This window comes from Lampetra fluviatilis, chromosome 31, assembly GCF_964198595.1.
Source record: "Lampetra fluviatilis chromosome 31, kcLamFluv1.1, whole genome shotgun sequence".
NCBI lineage: Eukaryota > Metazoa > Chordata > Hyperoartia > Petromyzontiformes > Petromyzontidae > Lampetra > Lampetra fluviatilis.
This window is the reverse complement of record NC_136305.1, coordinates 1,452,715-1,474,537: the sequence shown is the minus strand read 5'-3', so window position 1 is coordinate 1,474,537 and position 21,823 is coordinate 1,452,715. Positions and strand designations below refer to the sequence as shown.

Below are 21,823 nucleotides of genomic sequence, written 5' to 3'. Positions count from 1 at the left end.
AAGCACACCCCCCCCCCCTCTTGGGAGGAAGTTCAGGTGTGCTTATATCCGAAGCAGTGTACTTGTATCAGACGATGCCCTGTGCCTCCACCCGACCCCACCAAGTCCAATACAAGCACGTGTTTATTTTATGAGAACTGTGCTTATATAACGTGTGCTTATATGACGTGTGCTTATATAACGTGTGCTTTTCTCCAGCTGCTGCTGTATTATGACCAGCTGAGGCGTACACCGATGGCGTTTACAAGCCATTTTCCGCAGCGCACGTTTCGTGTGTGCGTACGTGTGCGCGTGCGCGTCTTTGTGCGTGTGTATGCGTGTGTATGCGTGTGTATGCGTGTGCATGTGCGTTCTTTTGTGCATGTGTGTATGTGTGTATTTGCGTGTGCGTGCGCGTGTGTGCGTCGGATGATTCAATCTGAATTCTCCTGCGTCATGGTTTGTCTACCTTGACCAATTGCAGCAGCGGGGAGGCAGTTGTTGTCATTTGGCAGGGCCAGCAATCTTGATCAGCATAACAGAGTAATTGTGATGAGAGTTGGGCTGAAAGGGGGGGGGGGAAATTTGTGGATAGGCTCACAATTGGAGTTTGCGACTAGTGACAAATACTTACATTTGTTTTGTGATGAAAATTAACACGTTACTTACATTTTTCAGCACACAGAGCCCCAGGGAAATTGTTGTATTTGCCATAATCAATAACATCTCGATATGTGCTGACAATTGTGTGTCTAGCTGTGGCATGCCGAAACATACGAAGGGGAATGAAATCATTTGCAAGACTGCTAAAAACACACATTGCCAAGCGGGATTAATATCCTTAAACCGCCATGTCTTGTGTGGGATCACTTCCCATATTTGCAGTATTCCACTTATTCCATCAGTTGATCAATTGCAGGTGGTGGGTGGTGGAAATTCCACGTTCTCATGACGCAAAGCCAATAACTCTGTATTTCAGAATCAGAATCAGAATATTTATACAGAAGAAAAAGAGCTATAAAGATATTTTTCAAAGATGTCCAGGAGGGGCAGGTCAGAACGTTACAACAACAAAGAATAAAAAACACGATAAGAGTGCAAATTATAGGAAATGTAAGCAAATAATTTAACAAAAATATCCAAATAAAACTATACAATTAATTTTTTATCTAACCAGCTGACCTATTCACTTCTATTTTTTTTAAAGCTGCCTGGCTATCACAAATGAAAGCTCAACAAAGTGGCTTAGCACACAGAAATTTACAGCAGCCAAAAAAAAATCATCTAAAGAAGAATCTGAACGCGCTTCTGCCGAGGGAGAATCGCCGCGCGATCTGGTGTCGGTTTTCTGCGCGTCGCGCGGAGGGAATCCGTCGCTGGGTTTGTCGAGCGGTGCGGAGTGGAGCCGCTCCTGTGCCCGCGGGCGAGACAAGGCCCACGAAGCAAGAGAATTTAATGAAGCGCGGGGCGGAGTAGGGGGGGGGGCTTGCCGCTCGCTCTGCTCATCCGTCGGAACGGATTTCGCGGGCCCGTCGCTGGCTCAGGGCCCAAGCGGACGAGATTCACGTCCCTTTCAATCGCAGTGAGAGGCGGAGAGAGAGAAAAAAAATATCTTGTTTTGTGTTATTAGTCGGGACTTTTTTTTTCCCGCTACCACTGGCCTCCCCATCTCTCTTTGTTGGGCTTACAATGTGAGGACAGTTTTTCTTTTGAAATTGTTTTTTTTTATATTTCTCAGAAGCAGGACAAAAAGTGTAATTTTTATTTCGGTAAACATCGAAGACCGCGTGTCTGCGATGTGCGGGTTCACGTTGGGGAACGAGCGCGCGAAGCTCAGTCGCACTGCTGTCAGCGAGCACCTAATAAGGCACACGGAAGGATCGTGACGCGAGCAGCATATACCCAGATTATTCTGTCTCCTCAGTGCCCATGTTCATGACCATTTTTCTTTTAGGCTGAGTCAACCTACGTGAATCCCAAGCTGGGTTCATAAGCCACCTTGCTACCATTGCTGTTTTTGTTTCCCAAAATGCGATGTTTAGAAAACTAATGTTGTCTGTGTAATCATAAAATATGTCACACGAACACACACGATGTAATTCAGTTAGGTACAGCATCAACACACTCACGTGTGTCGCTTCAAAGCACTGGTCTTAGCGTTCTTTTAATTTATCATGAACTATTTTTACAGCCATCGTACTCGCGTGTGATTTTGCAGTGTTATGTAACTCGCATTTGGAAAGCACAGATTTAATCATTCATGATTAATCGTAATTGAACTGAACATTGTGTACGTGCTGTTGTGACTTTTGTGTCGCTGCAGGAGGTGGGAAGCATCATTGGAAAGGTACGTCTCACAAGATATTGTTGTCACATTTTCATTGCTTAGCTCTTCACCTGCAGTGTGGTCTGTTTTCATGAAATGTTTAAGATCCTGTGATAAACTCGAATTCAAAATAAACTGTCAAAAATAGCAAACTCTATTCAGAGCACACATACAACAATACAATGTCAATCGATTCATTATTTTTTAATGCTCAGAGGTACTCCAAATATGAAGTTTCACGTCTTGCTATTTTTTTTGGGCTCGAATCACCGAATGAAAGTTTATTAGTCACACACGGCGCGTGCAGTCACGCAGAATAACAGATGCTTCATCCCACGTTGTCACACTCATCAAGTGATGCGGCAATTCGCAATTTATTTTGCAGAAAGGGGAGACGGTGAAGAAGATGCGGGAAGAGGTAAACTTCTAAGAATTGTTTTTATCCTTTCTGGCGATGAAACAGGCGTTAATATGTTAAAACACCAAAGAGAAACCCTTTGCAAGGAACCATGTCCGCATTAACCACACGGCTATCTTGAGAGCCTCGTCTCAAACAGCGTTAGACCGGAGAACGCTAAGAGGCGAACAGCACAAAGACAATGCCACTACCAGGGCATTTATAGCTCCTGGTGAGCACCTACATCATGGGAACTCCCTTACCAGTCTCAAAATATAAGAATTGGTTTGATCGCATCTTGCAATAAAACGTGTTAAGATGGTAAAAGGTCCCATGATGAAGGTAAACATCAAAAACCAACATCACTCGCAGCACGTTCAAATACATCTGTCGCTACTGTCACTCTGCAGTTTTGCACGTAAAGTGTAACCACGCTTTCTTGTGAGAACAAATGCTCAATGGACTGAAGGCATTTGGATAAAAATTCACCACATTCCTAAAAAAGAATAGCAATGATTTTTCGAAATTGCATCAAGCAATTCACCGTGGCCATCCACGTGCCCTCTGCCATTGGAGAACTCTTTCAAATGAACAGTCACCGATGTTTTATTACAAAGCAGGATAAATAACTCGGTTGATTCTAATCAGAATGCGTAAAAGAATAGACTGGGTAACTTTGCCATTCTCCATAATGGAATTCTTCTGCAATGGCCACGACTGGCTTTGTGTGCTGGAACATGCACACTGTTTGTACAGTAGACTCCTGATGATAACTGTTTCTGATCAGATGGAACCTGTCACGTGTATCTTATTTCTCAGCAGCGTTCTGATTAAAAACCCTCTGTGATTGGATGGAATCCATCACATGCAGCTAACTCTGAGTGAAGACTTATTCGCCGCATCCAAGATGCATTTTATTTGGCAAAATATCGAGGACGTACACACAATTTCAGCCTGTTCACTGAATAGTACGTTTCCACTGATATTCACCAAATTATGTTTTCAAACAAAATATTACGAACATCAATGACAGTTATGCAAATATAACAGTGTGGATCGGAAACCCGTTACATTGACCTCTAACAGCCCAGCCTCGCTGACACCCCCCATGCACTAAGCACAGGGATGGGCAAAATACAGCCACCAGGGTCATTCATATACAAATTGCTGCAGTAAATGTAACTTCAAAACAAATGGGCAATTACTTTGTGGTGTGTCATTTCCATACCAATTGCAAGTGTAATGAAATTACATAGTTTTATTACTTATCATTTTCATACTGTCCATCACTAATTATACGCTACATTATACACTACATACCCTGCATTAAACGCCGTGGCTCTACGGTATACGTGTCATTCGGCACGTTTAATATAATTTAGAACTGCCCATCTCCTGAGTTGGCGAGCGAGCGATGGGTGAGCCCTACGCGTGGGGTTGTGCCGGCGCGTTTTGCCCTCAGAGCGGCGCACGGATAAACATCTCGGAGGGATCGTGTCCCGAGCGAATCGTCACCATCACCGGACAGACGGACGCCATCTTCAAAGCCTTCTCCATGATCACCAACAAGTTTGAGGAGGTGCGACGATGGGACACGCAGCTCGCAAGAGCTTTGGATATCCAAGTGATTGTGTAACCGATTACTCTGCCGATTATCGCTTCGATTGCACAACAGTAATTGGGTAAAAAAAAAGTAGCAGATTTTTTCTACTTATGGTTATGCAAGATGGAAGGTGATAGGTGAGGATTCATGAAATCATCTGCATCATCAGTCTCGTCACGCTGAGCGTGGCTTGTAGGGGGTTTCCTGCCTCCAGGAGGCACGATGTGGGGCAGCTGCAATTGTTAAAGTCATTGACCACATCGAATAATGAATTACAATTGTTATCCAATTAATCGACATAATCAACTCACAGTCCCATCTCCACTGCTCGCATTAAGCCTGTGGTGGCAGTGTCCACACAGCGGGAAGGACAGGCAGGTACTGTCAGCCTGTGTATGTGCAGCGCCCTTGTCAATTCACTGCCGGATGAGGGCCTCCCTATGCCGTATGAGCCATGGCATTTTTCTTACTTCACCACCCAGGTCAGTATGGGTTGGTGAAGGCAGGGAGTGGGCTACGTTGTGGGCATTGCCAGCAAAATGCTGAAGTTTTTTTTGCTGGCTGACATAACCATGACGATGAGTAATAGTATGTTATTGCTCATTTTATCATTCATTTCACTGCCGTCAGAGGAACATGAACCATCCCTCAAAGGAGTGACCGGGCTTGGGTTTTGACTAGTTCAAGTCAAAACACTTCTGAAAATTGAAGTAAAATTCTAACACGAGGCCTCACTTAAAAAGTTTTGACACTCATCGAGGGTTTCCTGGGTAAATAAATTACGTAAAATAGTTACTTGACCGTCGGTGTTTTCTTGCTCATGCGCGCATTGTGGTGGTGCTCATCTCCGTTGTGGCGGCCCTGAGCCATTGGTGGGAATTCCACGTTCCGATGGCGGGGCGCAGTCTAATCAATTGAGGATCACAGTGGAATCCGTATACTTGTAAACGGCGGGATAAGCTATTTTGGGGCTCTTAAGTCCTGTGGGCATTCTATGTGAAAATTCGTAAAAAATGTCCCTCGAGGATTTCATTAAAAAACCTCCACGATTGACGTCACCTGTAAAGCCCCTACACCCTGGTGACGAGGACGCACCCAGGTCAGGCCCCCCAGCAGAGAAAACGCGACACTCAATGCCTGAGTCACAGAAATGGTGCTGACTGTATGTAGGTATGGATGTTGAACTTCTTGCGTACCGTACATAGCCAGCCGCGCTAATCGGAGGTGCAGGGAGAAGGACGACAAACTAAACGCAAAGAAACAGTTGTAATTAATATTGGAAGGAAGAGCGTTCCAGACGGCCGCAGAAGCGCATCTGCAAGCGCCGTGCGATGATGCAGTGACCGGGCAGGGCCCTCACGTGCTTGTTGTCCACGTCCCGCATGCCCCCACTTCCCCACCAGGACATCAACGCCTCGATGGCGAACAGCGCGGTGACAAGCAAGCCCCCCGTGACGCTCCGCCTCGTGGTGCCGGCCAGCCAGTGTGGCTCCCTCATTGGGAAGGGCGGCTCCAAGATCAAGGAGATCCGAGAGGTGACCCTGGGGGGGGGGGGGGGGACGATGACCAGCGTGGGTGAAGTATGGTGAAACGCCATCCGCGGCCTGCACGCCGTAGGAATTGATGAATGCCGTACGGTGCGCGCGGTGACAGAATGAGGACTGCTCTGACTTCCTCTGCGAGACCCAACGTACGAGAAGCTTGCTACCCTGCTCAATGGGAGGTTGCGCTCGTGACCTCCCACCCGAGCTCACGATCTTCCCCTTCTCCTCCTCTGTAAGGTGCTTTCGGTGGCGCATTGTTTCTACAAAATAAATGTAAACACCGCCCTGCGTTCCCCGTGGTGCACACGACCCGCCGTGCTGTGAGCGCCTTCAGATGCAGTTGCATGTAAATGGTTAAGGCGCAGCCCTGCAATTGCTCGCTCACGCGACTGCTACTTGAAGGGCCTCCACTAGAGAACCCCTAGAAGCGGGTATGTGGTTTACTCTGTCACGCTCACCACACTTGCTGGAAGAGGTGGGTGTACCCACATTTTACCCAGCTGCCGGTTTACTAACTGTGGTGTACCCATTTATACTGATGGGAGGACAGATGTGGTAGGGTTCGTGAAAACTCATATTATCCACAGCCATATTTCTTGCTATGATCCGAGATTTCACCCATAATGCATCGCGCAGCCGCTGCCTAATGTTCACCTTTTTGCAGGTGAGGGGAGCCACGTGACAAACTCATGCTATTACTTGGAGGGTTATCCACAAGTTTTTACCCAGCAGACTAGAGGCGTAAAATCGCCGATAACCCATCAGAAAATAGGATCTATAATATTGGTCCCCATATCATCGCGGAGAAGAGGAGTTCCCCTGTAGATCATTTAGAAATTGTGTCCACAGCACCAGCCCTGGTGCGCCTTCCAGTTTCTCGTCTTTCACCCCTTTAGTCTTTTTTTATCCTTTATATTAAGTTCACTTACTTGCTTGCTTACGACCGTACAAATCTTTCGGTCGTTTTTTAACCCACTTCCCGTGATCCAATCGAGCTGACATTTTGCACACAGACTCGTTGTGCGTGACAATTTGTTTTCGTGAAAAAAGATTTTCCTAAATGTTTTACTTTTTAGGAAAAAAAAAATTCATATTTAATTTAAAATACCAATGTGATCAAAATGAAACTCTTACTCAAGAAAAACAGAAATGAATAATAAAATAAAACCGATGCCACGCATATAAAGGATTTATAGTGAAAAACTTTGTTTTTACGGGTTAATTTTTCTGTGAACGTGCGGGCCTCTTATGAGTTAATCCATCCGCTAATTCGTCCATGCCTCTGTCTCTGTCCGTACATCTGCCCATCCCTCTGTTCGTCCGTCCATTCGTCCTTGCTCCGCGCATCTGTCCATTCCTGTGCAATCTGTCTCCTCGAGTGAAAGCTTTGACATCAGTCTTACTCCAAAAGCGACGCTGCTATTATTGGAACACCCTTCACCAAGTAACAGCCGACTTTCCGTCGCCGCGTCTTCGCTGAGCAAACCGCCAAGCAAACGGCCAGCGCGCGCTGCGATCGGACGAGTTATTAATGCAGCGTTTGTGGGGGGGGGGGGGGGGGCCGTGTGCGTGCCGTGGTCGGTGCGGGGGGGGGGTGTGTGCAGTCGACAGGAGCGCAGGTGCAGGTGGCGGGCGACATGCTTCCAAACTCGACAGAGAGGGCGGTGACCGTGTCAGGCGCCCCTGAGGCCATCATCCAGTGCGTCAAGCAGATCTGCGTCATCATGCTGGAGGTGAATCCCGTAGCAGAGGAGGAGGAGGACGAGGAGGACGAGGAGGAGGAGGAGGAGGAGGAAACAAAAGGAGAGAGGGAGTGGGGGGATTCGAGAGAAGCGAGGGAGGAGAGAAGGGGAGCTTGTGCACTGTTGCCCTAATTGCTGGAACACCGGCTCGTGACTGCAGGGGACATCGAGGAGGGAGGGCAGAGGGGCTGACGACAGACACACCGACACACAGACACTGACAGGCGGAGTGACAGATACACTGATGAACAGACAGTTCGGTGGACAGGCAGACAGATTGACACGCACACACAGCGACAAAAAAATCACCCAATTCCAGGACTCTTTGTAAATGATTATATATTCACCATGCAGATAATAATAATATGCACGCAAGGTGATCTACAAACAGCAGTCGGTGTAATTGTGACGAGTGAGAGCCACATGGCATTGCCATGTTGTGTGTGCACGTAGGAGAGAGTCAACTTTCTGGCCATTGTATTTCAGATTAACAGACTGTGGGCAGACTGACAAGCAGACAGCCGGGTAGAAAGACAGTCAGACATGCACACGAATGGACAGACAATTAAAGTTTTGCACAAACGCAACATCTGCAAAGTGAGAGTTCTGAAAATATTTTTCTAAAATGAAATAAGAAAACAACCCATCATAAGGAAAAAAACTAAAGTTGAGACAAGCACTCAAAGAAGATGTCCTGTCACACTGCCCACGCCTTTCGCTTCACTATTAACCAGAGCCCGGCATTGGCACCGTTACCAATTTGTGTGGCACCATTGATGATTCAATTCACAGCAGTACTGGACTTGATGTGATTAATCCAGGTTGTTTTGTTTTGTTTTTCTCGTCCGAACACTTCACAGATTTATGAGTCACTTGCAATAAATAGCTACTCGGGTTAGAGCCGAGCTTCTTTGTGAGCAAGTGAATGGCGTCACGAGGTGGGAGAAATGATTAGCAAGATGGAAGAGCCTCTCTCCTGAAGAGGCTGACTGGCTTAATGGTGCAGCCTCTAAGAAGAGAAATAATACAACAGAGAAAGGGCCGCTTCGGGAATCCGCTGCGGACCACCTAATGGCTCCTCCGTCGTGTATTTGAGAACGTAATTAAAGTCGCAGCCACAGCTCGCCCATCGTAAACACACTTTGTCAGTGCTATTTAAGTAAACCGAACGTTTCGCTGGAATGAGCGTTAATGGAAGAACGATTCGGCGTGGAACGAATCATTGAGATCGATTCTTACGCCCGCACATGTGTGTCGAAGCACAGTGCGCAAGGGTCGAATATTTGTTAGGCATATTCTAACGGGACAAACAACACAAAGCAGACAAGGTGACACAGATAAACAATACGAGATGGGCAATACAAATGAAACACTGCAATTAAGACAACTTTTTTAATTAATGGAATTGGGACCCAAACTGAATTGTCACGATTGATTGAATAGCCAGGGTCATGAATCGTTGGAGGCCTATAAACGACAAGTTAACAATACTGATAATATAGAAAAATATTGAAATGCTACATTTGAATCGGATAATTTTCTCTGTTTTCACTCAAAGTCTCTTGTAAAAGGGACGTTTTTGTCTTACGGGGCTCTCAGGTGGTTAACACAATCATCTATTTGTTCAAGAAAGGCTCAGCTGACTCGTGATTTGGTATTTACATTTTTTGTGTTTTGGTGGAGTAAAGGTGCAAAGATGGCTGGGCAGGTGTGGTATTGGGCACACCACCCCTCGTGTGCAATTATGGCCCTTAGCAGCTGCTCTCTAACAATACTTGCCCCTATAGGCTACTAAATTACGCTGAGAGTGCCGAATTTTGTTAGATCTGGAAGGGTTTGCAGAAATTGGCCTTGCTAGTAGTTGAACGGATGAACAGCGGGCCTGGCTGGATGTTGTGGGTATTGGGCTGCAAAGCGTGGCGATTAGATGGCTGTGCTGAGCATCACCCGCTCATGGAGTGTCTCGCGGTTCTCCGGATTCCTCCAACGCGAACCCAAACGTGCCCTTCATCGAATCGGCCAAACATCCTCATGCAGGACCCTCCTGATAACGTTTTGGGAGTCATTGATGCTTTTTTTCTTTTCCTGGATGAATCATCTGCATTCTTACACACAAAAGAGTCGGCAGCATTGTCACAATGAACAGGGCATCTCTGCGTCTGCTTGTGCCTGGGCATGAATTCTCGTGGTGTGTGTTTCTTTGTTGCCTCCGGTTCGATCGCTGACGCCAACCCCAACGACTCACTGCGTCAGTCTCCTCCAAAGGGAGCCACCATCCCCTACCGACCCAAGCCTCCTGCTGCACCCGTGATTTTTGCCGGAGGGCAGGTAGGCTTCCCCGCTCGCCGCAACCCACGACGCACCCCACGCCACAACCCACGATGCAACCCACGACGCAACCCACGACGCAACTCACGCCGCAACCCACGACGCAACCCACGCCACAACCCACGCCACAACCCACGCCACAACCCACGACGCAACCCACGACGCAACCCATTAAACCACGGTGATGGGCCTGACCGCTGTAGCCGGCCAGGTGGCCCAGTGCAAGAGTGAGCGGCTCGCTATTGGAAGGTCGTGAGTTGAAATCCTCGTTGGGGGGGGGGGGGGGGGGTTGACTTCATCCTCCCGATATAATGGGTGCCACTGTGTGGGGAGGTTAACGGCGGTTGTCCTATGGAGAGAATCAGCCATGCCGTAGGAATGTGGAATTCCCGACACTGGATCAAGGCTGTCAACAGCAGATGGGCACCACCTGAGTGTCCTCGATTTGACTGCATCATCGTAACGATAATGACTCCGTGTGCCACCCACTGGAAGCTTCCTCCGGAGCTGAAGAAGCTCCCCGTTCAATATCTGTGGATCTTCTAAAAACCTGGGGCAAGAAAAACAATGAAATGTGCACTGATATAGTCAAGTCCATGTTTACAGCTACAAAAATACAAACGTCATTTTTCTTCATATGGGCTCCTAAAACATTGCCAGGGGATTGAATTGTTTCACTCGTGGGACAGAGTCATCCTGAAGTTGTAAGGTGCGTTAAGTTTCATGCCAAACACTTACAAATGTACAATCCCCGTCATCCGAGAACCAAATAATTCAAAAAGTAGGTAGAGTCCACTGCCAGTTACGATCACATCACCGTCAGCCGCGGTCCGTTCACTGCCGGACGAAGGCCTCGCCATGCCGTTGCCATCTCTGACGATCCCGCGATGTCGCAAACATCACCAGGCTCACTTCATCGCTCCGTCTTCGTGGAGGACTCATGCTCAGGTGCATTCTCTCCTGAGTTTGATGTTTGCGATGTTTAACAGTGTCGCTATGCCCTCCCTGTCCCCGTCCCGGTCGTAGGCCTACGCTCTGCAGGGGCAGTACGCCGTCCCTCACCCGGAGGTGAGACTTCAGTGGACGCCACTGACAGTGCACATCTCACCGTAGCACTTGCCAGGCTTCACTGGCGACACACGCAGCTCAAGTGACTGCTCAGTGTTTGTCCACTGCTGGGTGAGGGTCACCTCCCCATGCCGTGCGGGTTGTGGTGCGGCGGGCGGGGTTATTTTATCATTCTCCACAACGCTGGTCAGTGTGGCTAGGTTATGGTAGGGATCATATGTGGGAATTCTGCCCACAAAGGAACACCGTTGGAGCCTATAACACCTGTTTTATACTTGGCCGCCACCCATCCAGGCACTATCCATGCTCACTTTTGCTTAGGTTCCTCGATCAGATTAAACCGAGTGCATTCTGCGTGATTTGGTCGTAGGGTCAAGTGACTCCTTTAAAATTTGATAAAGTAAGGTGCAACCCAAACAGAAATAGTTGTTGTAGATGTGTACGTAGACTGTGTATTCTGCACTCTATGACAATCTGGAGGCTTTGTTCATGAGAAAAAATACCTTAAAGTGTGAGAGAGTGCTATAATGGCACACCTAGCGCCCGAGAGATGTGTCACTGCATTGACATTGACGGTGGAGTAGTAGTGATGTCACAACAATGCTCTTGTGACAAAGCTGGTGTTTTTTGTTTATTTTCTCTCACAGGAAGATACTTGAATATTTATGCAGATTATATATATCCAAATGTGCTTAGTCTATACATTAGATACAAATAAAAAAAAACACATTAAATGAGAGCTATTCACCTTTAGTTGCAATGTGCAAAATTTCGAATCGTGAGCACATGTAATTTTTTCTAAAATCAAAATGTTTGTGCGGCTCTTGTTTGCACGAGTTTCATCCGGGCACTCTGATTTCCTTCCACATGTCAGAGAGGAAGCACTAGGGTCACATCCTCGGCATCATTAAGGCTTGACCTTTGATAATCGGTGAGGCTTTTCTGGATAAGGATTCTAAAAACTACACTCAACTTTCGATAATATAATCTGGGGTAATGTAGGGGGGTGGGGGGGACCCAGGTCGAACTAAAACAGGGACGATACGAAATAAATGTGAATTAGGATGATAAACTGAGGTGTTGTTTAGCTACATAGAATGCGGCTGAAGTCAAAAGGAGGTCATCATTATTATACGCAGTAATGCAGAAAGCGAGCTACATTTGAGTGAGACACTGAAACAGGTAAACACAAGCGCCATGGTAGCGAGATGTTAACTACCTCGCCTGGTACACAGGAGGTTGTGGGTTCGATCCCGACCTTGATGCCTGCTGTATATTTGAAGTTTGCGGTGTCTCTCTCCACGTGGTCGCGTGGATTTTTCTCCGGGTCCTCCGGTTTTTCCCTCCACAATTAGAATCAACATCCCACGTTTAGAATATTTGGCTGCTATAATTTCCACATGACAGGCCACTACATTGAGCTTTCATTCGTGGCCAGATCGCTTCTGACAAAGCTATACAGCTCGGTAAGGCCTTCCCTGGTAAAATAAAAATAGTTTATCTTTTAAAAAAGATTTTTAAAGCACACGAGATGCGCTTCAAAGACTCGATGGCCATGCTTGCCGTCACGTGGATACTTAGTCATTCACCGAGTCACTGACCGCTGATGAATGAAGACCACCTAATAGTTAAACCTTGACAGATGTGGATACTTGATACACAAATGGAAACATTTCTAAAATCTCTGGCATTGTGCCGAGACCGTGGTGACCCAGAAGAGACTGTGGGACATAGAACTACTCAATGCCCCATTCACAAATACGAATAGGGGTTGGGGTAGTGATAGGGGTTGAGGTGGTGATAGGGGTTGGGGTAGTGACAGGGGTTGGGTAGTGATAGGGGTTGAGGTGGTGATAGGAGTTGGGGTAGTGACAGGGGTTGGGTAGTGATAGGGGTTGAGGTGGTGATAGGAGTTGGGGTAGTGACAGGGGTTGGGTAGTGATAGGGGTTGAGGTGGTGATAGGAGTTGGGGTAGTGACAGGGGTTGGGTAGTGATAGGGGTTGGGGTAGTGACAGGGATTGGGTAGTGATAGGGCTTGGGGTAATGATAGGAGTTAGGGTAGTGATAGGGGTTGGGGTAGTGATCAGGGGTGGGGTAATGATAGGGGTTGGGGTAGTGATATGGGAAGTGATAGGGGTTGGGGTAGTGATAGGGGTAGTGATCAGGGTTGGGGTAATGATAGGGGTAGGGGTAGTGATAGGGGTAGTGATAGAGGCAGTGACAGGGGTAGGGGTAGTGATAGGGGTAGTAAGAGGGGTAGTGACAGGGGTGGGGGTGGGCCTGGTCGTAGCTGGGCAGTGTGGGTGGGGAGCAGCTACCGCAGGACCGGCTCGAACAGGGCTGCTGCTTCGTGACGTCATCTATTCCGGCACCACCGTTTCTCGTCTTCACCACTGTGCATTGCTGCTCTTGAAATGTTGAGGGTTGCTTTTCACAGAATTCGAAACGAATGGCTGTTATTGTTATTTCGGTTGCCTACCCCTGGGCTAGGGAGAAGAGATGGGGGTTGTCTTAAGATATGATGGGTTGGTTTAAGAAAGGAATGGAAGCAGGTGAGTGAAGATGATTTTGTTTAATGTGCAGTGGGAGTTGGTTCCGGTGGATGTGTGACAAGGGGGGGGGGGGGGTTGAGAAATGTGACGTCACATCAAAATGCGCAATTTAAATAAATATAGACAACACGTTCTACTTAATTGAATAGACTTTTTAATAAATGTTTTCTCCTACAACATCAGAGTGCAGTGCCACATTAAATACGCACGACAATGACAATAGTTTAAAGCGATTTGAAGCATGTTTTATTTGGGGGGGGGGGGCAGAGCTTTGTGACGTCATATTTGAGGGGGGGGGGTCAGACTTTTTGTGACGCCGTGTGACGAAGGGGGGGGGTCAAAAATCGTAAAAAATCGCGTGACGTCATTTATGGACGGCCCCTAAACTGTTAAAACAAAGTCTTGCAAGGTAGTCCGTCACCGCAGGGGACTCGCTGCTCAGCGGCGCGTTTCCAAATCTCGCAACCCTCGCACGAAGCGCATCTCCACAGGAACTTGAGCGAACTTTGGCGAATCGAAACTGTTCCATCAAAATATAATGCCGCTTACAATAAAGCGCTAACGACCAAACGCTCAGGGCATACCAAATGACATTTCTTCGGCTCGCTGAACTAATGTGGCTTTCAGCGTGTGCAGGCTTAATCAGAATATTAGGGGTAGGGGTGGTTAAACAAGGCATGCTGAGCAATTACACATCATGTGTGCATTGTTCAAATGTGTTTGTGCGTATGGGTAGCGGTCGTGTAGTGGTCAGCGCGCTGCGCTACGAACCCGGCCACCCGAGTTCGATTCCCACTCACGGCCAACACCGGTGACGATTATCTGAACCGGTTCTGGGCCTCCCCTAGGTAGACTCAGCCTCAAATGAGTACCTGATGCGGCGTGGTGCTGACCACTCACCCCCTCGTGTGCCGTGCTGGCCTTCATAGGTGATCGCTAACAGCACTTGCCCCAACGGTCTCTTTAAGTCTATATGGGGAGTCTTTGTCTTTGTAGATATACTGCATGCGTAGACTCTGCACAGTGAATGGCAGGTCGCATTCTAACAAAGTAGGAATTGTTTTTCCTCTTTGCACAATTCATGTTCCGTCATTAAAATACATTTCCATTTGTTGATCTGTTGACGTAGCCCGGTTGTTACGTTAGATGACTGAATGTGAACACCATCACCATTACACACACTGCAGCATGTCCACTGCAGTTACATAATACCGAGGCCAATTGTTTATCCAGGAAAGGCAGCCACACTTATTCCCCCAACAACTCTTCATTCACGAGTGGCTTCATGTGGTAGAGAATCAAGAGCGCCCCTAAAAAGTCCACTACGCAAGAGGTGGAACAATAGCGCCATAAACTGACTCTACACATGCAACCGACATTCGAAAAGATCTTCGATTCCCTAGGAGTATACGAGATATCTACGGGACCTTTTTAGCAGTATTAAAATGATGATAAAATAATAGGTTTTACCCTTTCTGGCAATAAAACAGGTGGTGTTAAGATGTTCTTACACCAAACAGATGCCTCCGATTGCAAGGAATCGAGTCAGCACGTACTTGTGGCAAAAACATGCTCACAAATATGCTCTGATAATATCCGCGTTGTCTTTGAAACTGAGGCTGCCTTCTCTATGGCTCTGTCTCGCCGCTGTTGGACCAGATAACGCTAAAAGGCGACACAGCATGCTTGTTTGCATGTTCTTAGGTTTTTTCGGTAAAGTCACGTAGGTAAAACATCAAAATTAATAAAAAATAAAATAAAACAAAAATCACGACGTTTCGGAGGCAACACAAGTCTCCGTCATCAGGTGGGACCGTCACAGCCGGATTAGCTGCATCAAGTGAGGCAATGATTCAAGATGTAATCCCTTAAAAGCAAGTACGTGTGGTTGACGCAGGCATGATGCCTTGCAATAGAAGGTGTATCTGTCTTCTTGGTTCGTTCGGTAAAGTCACGTAGAAGGGAAGTAATAAAATAATAAAAATAAAACATAATAAAATAATTCTCACGACGTTTCGGCCACAACGCAAGCAGCCGTCCTCAGGTGAAGAACATGTCTGTCGATAAGAGGCTCTTCTCACGACGTTTCGGCCACAACGCAAGCAGCCGTCCTCAGGTGAAGAACATGTCTGTCGATAAGAGGCTCTGCTCTTGTCTTATCGACAGTCATGTTCTTCACCTGAGGACGGCTGCTTGCGTTGTGGCCGAAACGTCGTGAGAATTATTTTATTATGTTTTATTTTTATTATTTTATTACTTCCCTTCTACGTGACTTTACCGAAAGAACCAAGAAGATGAATCCCTGCAGTCACGAAAGCTTTAAATCGAAATTTAAGGTGTATCTGTTTCGTGTTTGAACACTTAACACCTCCTGTGTTATTGCCAGAAATAGTCAAGCCTATTCTTGGTCGTGCAGATTTTTCTTCGGGTCCTCCGGTTTTTCCCTCCACATTTAGAAACGTGTGTAGAGTATTTGGCTGCTATACATTTACACGCGACAAGCCACTATTTAAGACCGAGCGCAAGAGCAGAGCCTCACCATTCTGGCGAATTGCCCGATGATGCTGGATGCAATTACCAGCGAAACGTCGTACTCAAAAATTGTAAATGTTGTGGTTTCACGATGCAACACACCGGTGGGCTAAAGCAGTGAACTATTTGTCTTTTGTCAACGTGACACTTTTTTGCTGATTGGCCGTGTCGGGTGGTGGAGGGTTACGACACATTTATAAATAGCGCGATCTAAACCCAAAAACGTTGATTATGAATAACATTGGTCGCGAAAGCCTGCTACGTGTTAAACTGACAAGCCACTTTGTTGAGCTATCATTTGTGAGAGCCAGGTCGCTTCTAGAAAAATTGCTATATATCTCAGTGTGGCCTTACCTGCTAATAAAAAATAGTCGTGGTTTATTTTCTCAGTATACGAGATGCCGTATCGAAACTCCGGGCACTGGAGGCCACTGCCCTTCCCTTGCGGCGGCCGCCCTAACGCGAGTGTTGCTCTTCCCCGTGCCCTCTGACCCCCGCAGCAAGTGTGGATGCCGCTGCCGAGACAAGTGCTCATGAACTCGGCTTTCCCCATGATGTGAGTTGCTGCGGCCACCCTTGACGGCTCCTCCGTCTCCCGCGTCCCACCCTTGCCAGGCCACGAGGCAATGCCAGTGTCCTGGTATCCCGACGCGTGAACACGTTGAATAATTGTCTTGTCGCCGTGTGTGCATGCTTGTGTGGGTGTGTGCATCGGTGTATTTGTGTTGCTGTACTTTGCATTGTGCGGTGTAGTTGTTTGGTGAGCATGGAATGTTCGCACTCTCACGCCCCACCAAGTGATTTGACGAATTGTCACAATTCATGCCCATTATCCCATTATTTTTCTCTGATGTTTGCCTACAATTTGTATTATTTATCGTTTGCTCTGTCTCATTTGCACACTTGTTATTACCCCAATTAGCCTCAGTGGCAGATTATTTGCAGTAATTGTAAATAACTGATTGTTACAGGTGAATTCGATGCAAGTGTTTGTCAGCTCAAGAACCGATTTTAATCAAGTTCATTGATCCGTAACATGCAGAGCACTTAGCCCAGTGGTGGCAAGCAGAGGCCGCTCATTCATCGTTTACAAAACTGTGCCGTCAATTTGCGATAGCCTCTTTTACCGAGACGACGGGTCATCTGAGGTCCTGCCTCTTAGGGAATTCAAATTCGAGGGGCACATGCAAGTTAATTTCGCTTTTCAAAAATTGTGCGCAGGATCTACCGAGGGGGAGCATTCTGTGAGTGGTGTGTGTGTGTGGGCTGAGCGGTGTGTGTGGAGTGGTGTGTGTGTGTGCTGAGTGGTGTGTGTGTGTTGAGTGGTGTGTGTGTGTGTGTTGAGCGGTGTGTGTGTGCTGAGTGGTGTGTGTGTGTGTCTGTGTGTGTGTCTGTGTGTGTGTGTGTCTGTGTGCTGAGTGGTGTGTGTGTGTCTGTGTGTGTGTGTGTCTGTGTGTGTGTGTCTGTGTGTGTGTGGGCTGAGTGGTGTGTGTGTGTGTGTTGAGCGCACGCCAGTGCCCTAGAGCTGACCAGTTCGCAGCCAACAGCTCCACAAAACACTTGGACAGGCTTCAAGCTCTTAGCACTCATCAGCAAGCCGCAGCGCGTCCAATCGCCAGATACTTTCTGCTCGATGCAACACTGTCACTGAGGGAACCTGTCTTTAAATACAAATACGTTACAGCGTTGGAGGGCCTAAATTAACACATGTATGAATAATTAATGGATGTTTCTAGCTGACCTTCCCGTGTTCTTTCGTCTGGTAATTCGGCTCAAATGCGCGATAGAGAGGCAGAGAGTGAGCGGAGAGCCCACGCAATGTCCTCTGTGCACAGGCCTTTGTTGTGTGCTGCTGTTTAGCCGCGAGCGCCCATCTCTTTACTTTCCGCCACGTTGGCCGCACATCGGGAGTGATCACATTTGTCGTGCCCGCCTGCCCTCCCTTCTGGAATGATCTACAGCGCTACTCGCTCGCCCTCTCTCTCTCTCAGTCTCTCTGTCTCTCGCTCACCCACCGCTCTTCATCTCTTGCTGGCTCTTCGAGTCATTCGCCCTCTTGCATCACTTTTTAACTCAATCACTCTTTCATTCACTGCTCTCTCACTCTCTCATACAGCGCTCGCCCAGCCTCCGTCACGTGCACACACTCTCCATCCTCCGCTCACTCTCTCCATGCGTTTCTGGCTCCCTTCCTCTCTCGCTCGCTCTCTCTCTTTGTCGTCCACTCTATCTCGCCCTCAATTGTTTAACCCCTCAACCATTAAGCGGGCACTCACTTAGCCACACAAGGACAGCTGCTACAAAGCAAACAGGACAAATATCAGCATCATGAGCCGTGATTTATCCAGGTCAGGTGGTTGATGGGACTCATTAGAGCCGAGGCAGGTCGCTGAGTGTCTCTATTTCCTGTGCGGGTTATTGTTCCACGAATGACTGTATATTAATTTAAAATAAATCATTTAAACACAAGGCGCAGTGCGACTGGGACCATGAAACCCGCACTGTGGACCGCAGAACAAACCACCGTCAAGGAAGGAGGGGGAACAGCAAAACCACACGGAGTCTCTCTCCTGAAGTCCTCTCGTGGACAGCAGACCTCGACAGTGGCATGCAGCCCCCGATCATGTTAGGTTATCAGACGCACGAATGGAATAGAATGAAATCTAAATAACTATTCATGGTCATCCGCATTGCACGAAGCTATCGTGCAACAGATACGAGTCTGTATGGAGGCATGCGTATGAAGGTAGACATTTAAGAAATTATGACCCATTAGTGCCTGTTGGGATATATAGAATAATAATTCACATTTTGCTTGTTTGGTTTCGTGTGTAAGACTAGCATTTGTTTTGAAACGTTACTGTATATTTATAAATAATCTATTTGTGGTGGTGGTGGTGGTGATGATGATGATTATGACGACAAAAATCAATGAGCAACAAATTATTAGATGGACGGTTACAAAATATATTTTGATAAAATTACTAAATCGTTAAATAAATACAACGCCGCGCGTTTCAACAGAGCGACGGCGTGAGAAAGAGTTGCGTGTGCGGCTGGGCGGTGAAGGAGTTTCGTGTTTATGATTGCCTCTCACCCCGCATCACATTGCGTTAGCATCTCAGTCCGAACCCCGTGCCCCATTTTTCCATCTTGTTGTTTGTGTTGCTCTCTGCTCAGTCAGTGAAATGCTTTGCGGCGTGTCTGCGCGCACATTGATTTCGGTTGACAAGAACGTTTTTACTTTTATTTCAATGAACCTTCTTCCGCCGTCGCCGCCGCCGCTTGCACACAGTTTTATTTGCTGCCATCCCAGGTCTCCCTTGCAAAGAAAGGACGACGTTATCTCAATGATCTCTCACCCGGTTTAGTTCACATGACGTGCACAAAACAACCGCACAAAAGAACCCACTAAACTTTGTGACGTTGTCTTGTATGCAGCGACGATGGAGCATGCTCTTGAGCTCAGGCAGGTGCCCCATCTATCATATTTTTGAACCAAGGCACTCCCCTTTCCCTACAAAATCTTCCCCTTTTGAAATGATTCTCTGACAGCGCACTGACTGATCATTCACAGCCTGTTAGCAATCAGCAGACAGCCTACAGACGACAGGGGCGGCCATCCGCGAGGTATATAACGATTAACTCCCCTACTCCGGCTACAGTTCGATGTATTGTCACTAATCAGAGTTGCGATGTGATTATATAATTATTTTTTCTAAATGAAATTTATTCTTTCTTTTTTACATTGCGGTGCCTTCAGGGTTTGCGTGATCTAGTTGTAAAATATCACATCAACGAATTAATTTTACAGCCCTTTGTCAATCCACTGCTGGATTAAGCCCTCTCCAAGCTGTCTGGGTCACGGGAGTTGTTTGTCAAACTTCACCACGCTGGTCAGTGCAAGTTGGTGAAGGCGGTTTCCAGGAACTGGTTCAGGTATTACTTCGCCGTTGTCGTTTGCCGTGGCTGGAAATCGATCTCGAGTCGCCGGGGTTCATAGTCCAGGGCGCCCAACGCTGCGCTGACACTCCACGCTACACAAGTTAAACCTAATCAGTTCTTACGCACGCTCCTCAATGCATGCATCGTGTGCGTTAATCGATGAATCGACGCGTCGTTATATGCCTACAACCTTGAGTGTCATGCCGTGCCTGCTCGCACCCTGTCCACACGCCGTCACTCGGCGATCTCACATTATCGGCAAGCAACTGCGCAGGCTTTCGCAGTTGCGCTGTACAGCTCTCCGGTGCGTTTTCGGGTTGTACCGCCGTGGGTTGTTCGTTTCTGGCGAAGCCGCCAGCACGTGGAGCGAACACGTGGAACGCCACAGCGAACAACGCGCGGTACAACCTGACGGCACGACGGAGAGCCACGGCAATCCCCGCTACACCTGCCCCTCCTCGCACCGACCCTCCTCCCTCACTATTCCCCGCGCCGTCACTGCTGCCTGTGCATTAACATCAACGTGTGATGGAATGTGTGCTTGAAGTGCATTGTCCATAAGGCAGTTATCCTGTGCCCCTGCAGCTAACCGGGAATTTGTCATCGGCAGACAGGGCCACAGCAAGATTAATGAGCTGCGAGAGCCCGTGCCCGCTCACATGAAATTCCCACCGCCCTCGTCAGCAGCCCAGGCACCGCCGATAGCGGCGCCACCGCCGCTGCCGCCGCCGCTGCCGCCACACGAGCCGCAGGATCCCACGCTGCTCATTCCCACCGCCTCGGCCCCCTGTCATAGCCATGCGCTGGTGATCCAGAGCGACCACGCGCACGCACATCATCATCATCATCACCAGCACCACCAGCACCAGCACCACCACCAGCAGCAGCACCACCAGCAGCAGCAACAGCAGCAGCAACAGCAGCAGCACCACCAGCACCACCACCAGCACCACCACCAGCAGCAGCACCAGCAGCAGCAGCATGTGTCCAGCCCCACCACAGGACTGGCGCATTATCTCTCCGGCATCAGGTGGGCGGCTCCCACCCCGCCCCGGCGTACCCTCTACGTCCTGTGAGCCGTGGCAGTCGCGGGGGTGGTTGGTTTGGTGGGGCGGTACGGGAACTCGCAGGCAAGGACACGAATCGGACCTCTCAAATCTTTAGGCGCTTGTGGCGATCGGTACCCCCCTCCACCCACTCCTCCTCTAGCATGGGAGCCATTGACGCATTACAGACGAATGTAATGTAACGATCGTCCCCATGCCATCGACGGTCAATCTCGTGGCACCCGGTAGGTGGTGGTGGTGGGTTTAATCTGTATTCTTATTTTTGTTGCTGTGGGTCAAACACAGAAATTGCACCGTGATTTAAAGACAAACTGGATAGCAGCATGAACAACAAAACACTCGATGCATGTCATCATTTGCATGGTGACGCTACACGTACTCGCGGCAGTCTCACGCTGCCAGGACTCAACATCGCATCCCCCAATGTCCGCTTCTGTCCATGATTCGTCTTCTGACTTGAGAGGTCTGACACGTGACTCGGCAGGGGAGTCCACGGAGTGGAGAGTCGAGGTTTGGCAGGGGGGCGGGGGGGTTATGAATGGGGGGGGGCGGCAGCGATCACGACAATAATAACCCTACTGCAATAGAAATGGGAGTAGTAGTAGCCTCACAGATTGCAACGTGTGTGTATGTGTGCTTTTTTCTCGATATTGGTAAAAAAAATTTTTATGGAACAGTGAAGATCCATAAAGCAGCGTGTCTTCATGTACACCCTTCGTCCCAGTCCAAATCACAAGAA

The 21,823-nt window shown here is 48.1% G+C and overlaps 1 protein-coding gene across 2 annotated transcripts in view; it reads left to right on the top strand.

The window, feature by feature from the left end:
* Window positions 1-21,613, top strand: part of LOC144943565 (poly(rC)-binding protein 3-like) — a 33,215-nt gene extending 11,602 nt beyond the window's left edge. For both annotated transcript variants that reach the window (XM_078871165.1, XM_078871166.1), the window contains exons 3-11: window positions 2,303-2,326; window positions 2,691-2,723; window positions 4,165-4,281; window positions 5,709-5,840; window positions 7,454-7,582; window positions 9,845-9,919; window positions 10,946-10,987; window positions 16,573-16,628; window positions 20,628-21,613. In XM_078871165.1, the coding sequence (XP_078727291.1) occupies window positions 2,303-2,326; window positions 2,691-2,723; window positions 4,165-4,281; window positions 5,709-5,840; window positions 7,454-7,582; window positions 9,845-9,919; window positions 10,946-10,987; window positions 16,573-16,628; window positions 20,628-21,093 (1,074 nt within the window). In that variant the 3' untranslated portion in view covers window positions 21,094-21,613. The remainder of the gene's footprint in view (window positions 1-2,302; window positions 2,327-2,690; window positions 2,724-4,164; window positions 4,282-5,708; window positions 5,841-7,453; window positions 7,583-9,844; window positions 9,920-10,945; window positions 10,988-16,572; window positions 16,629-20,627) is intronic.
* Window positions 21,614-21,823: the final 210 nt, after the last annotated feature.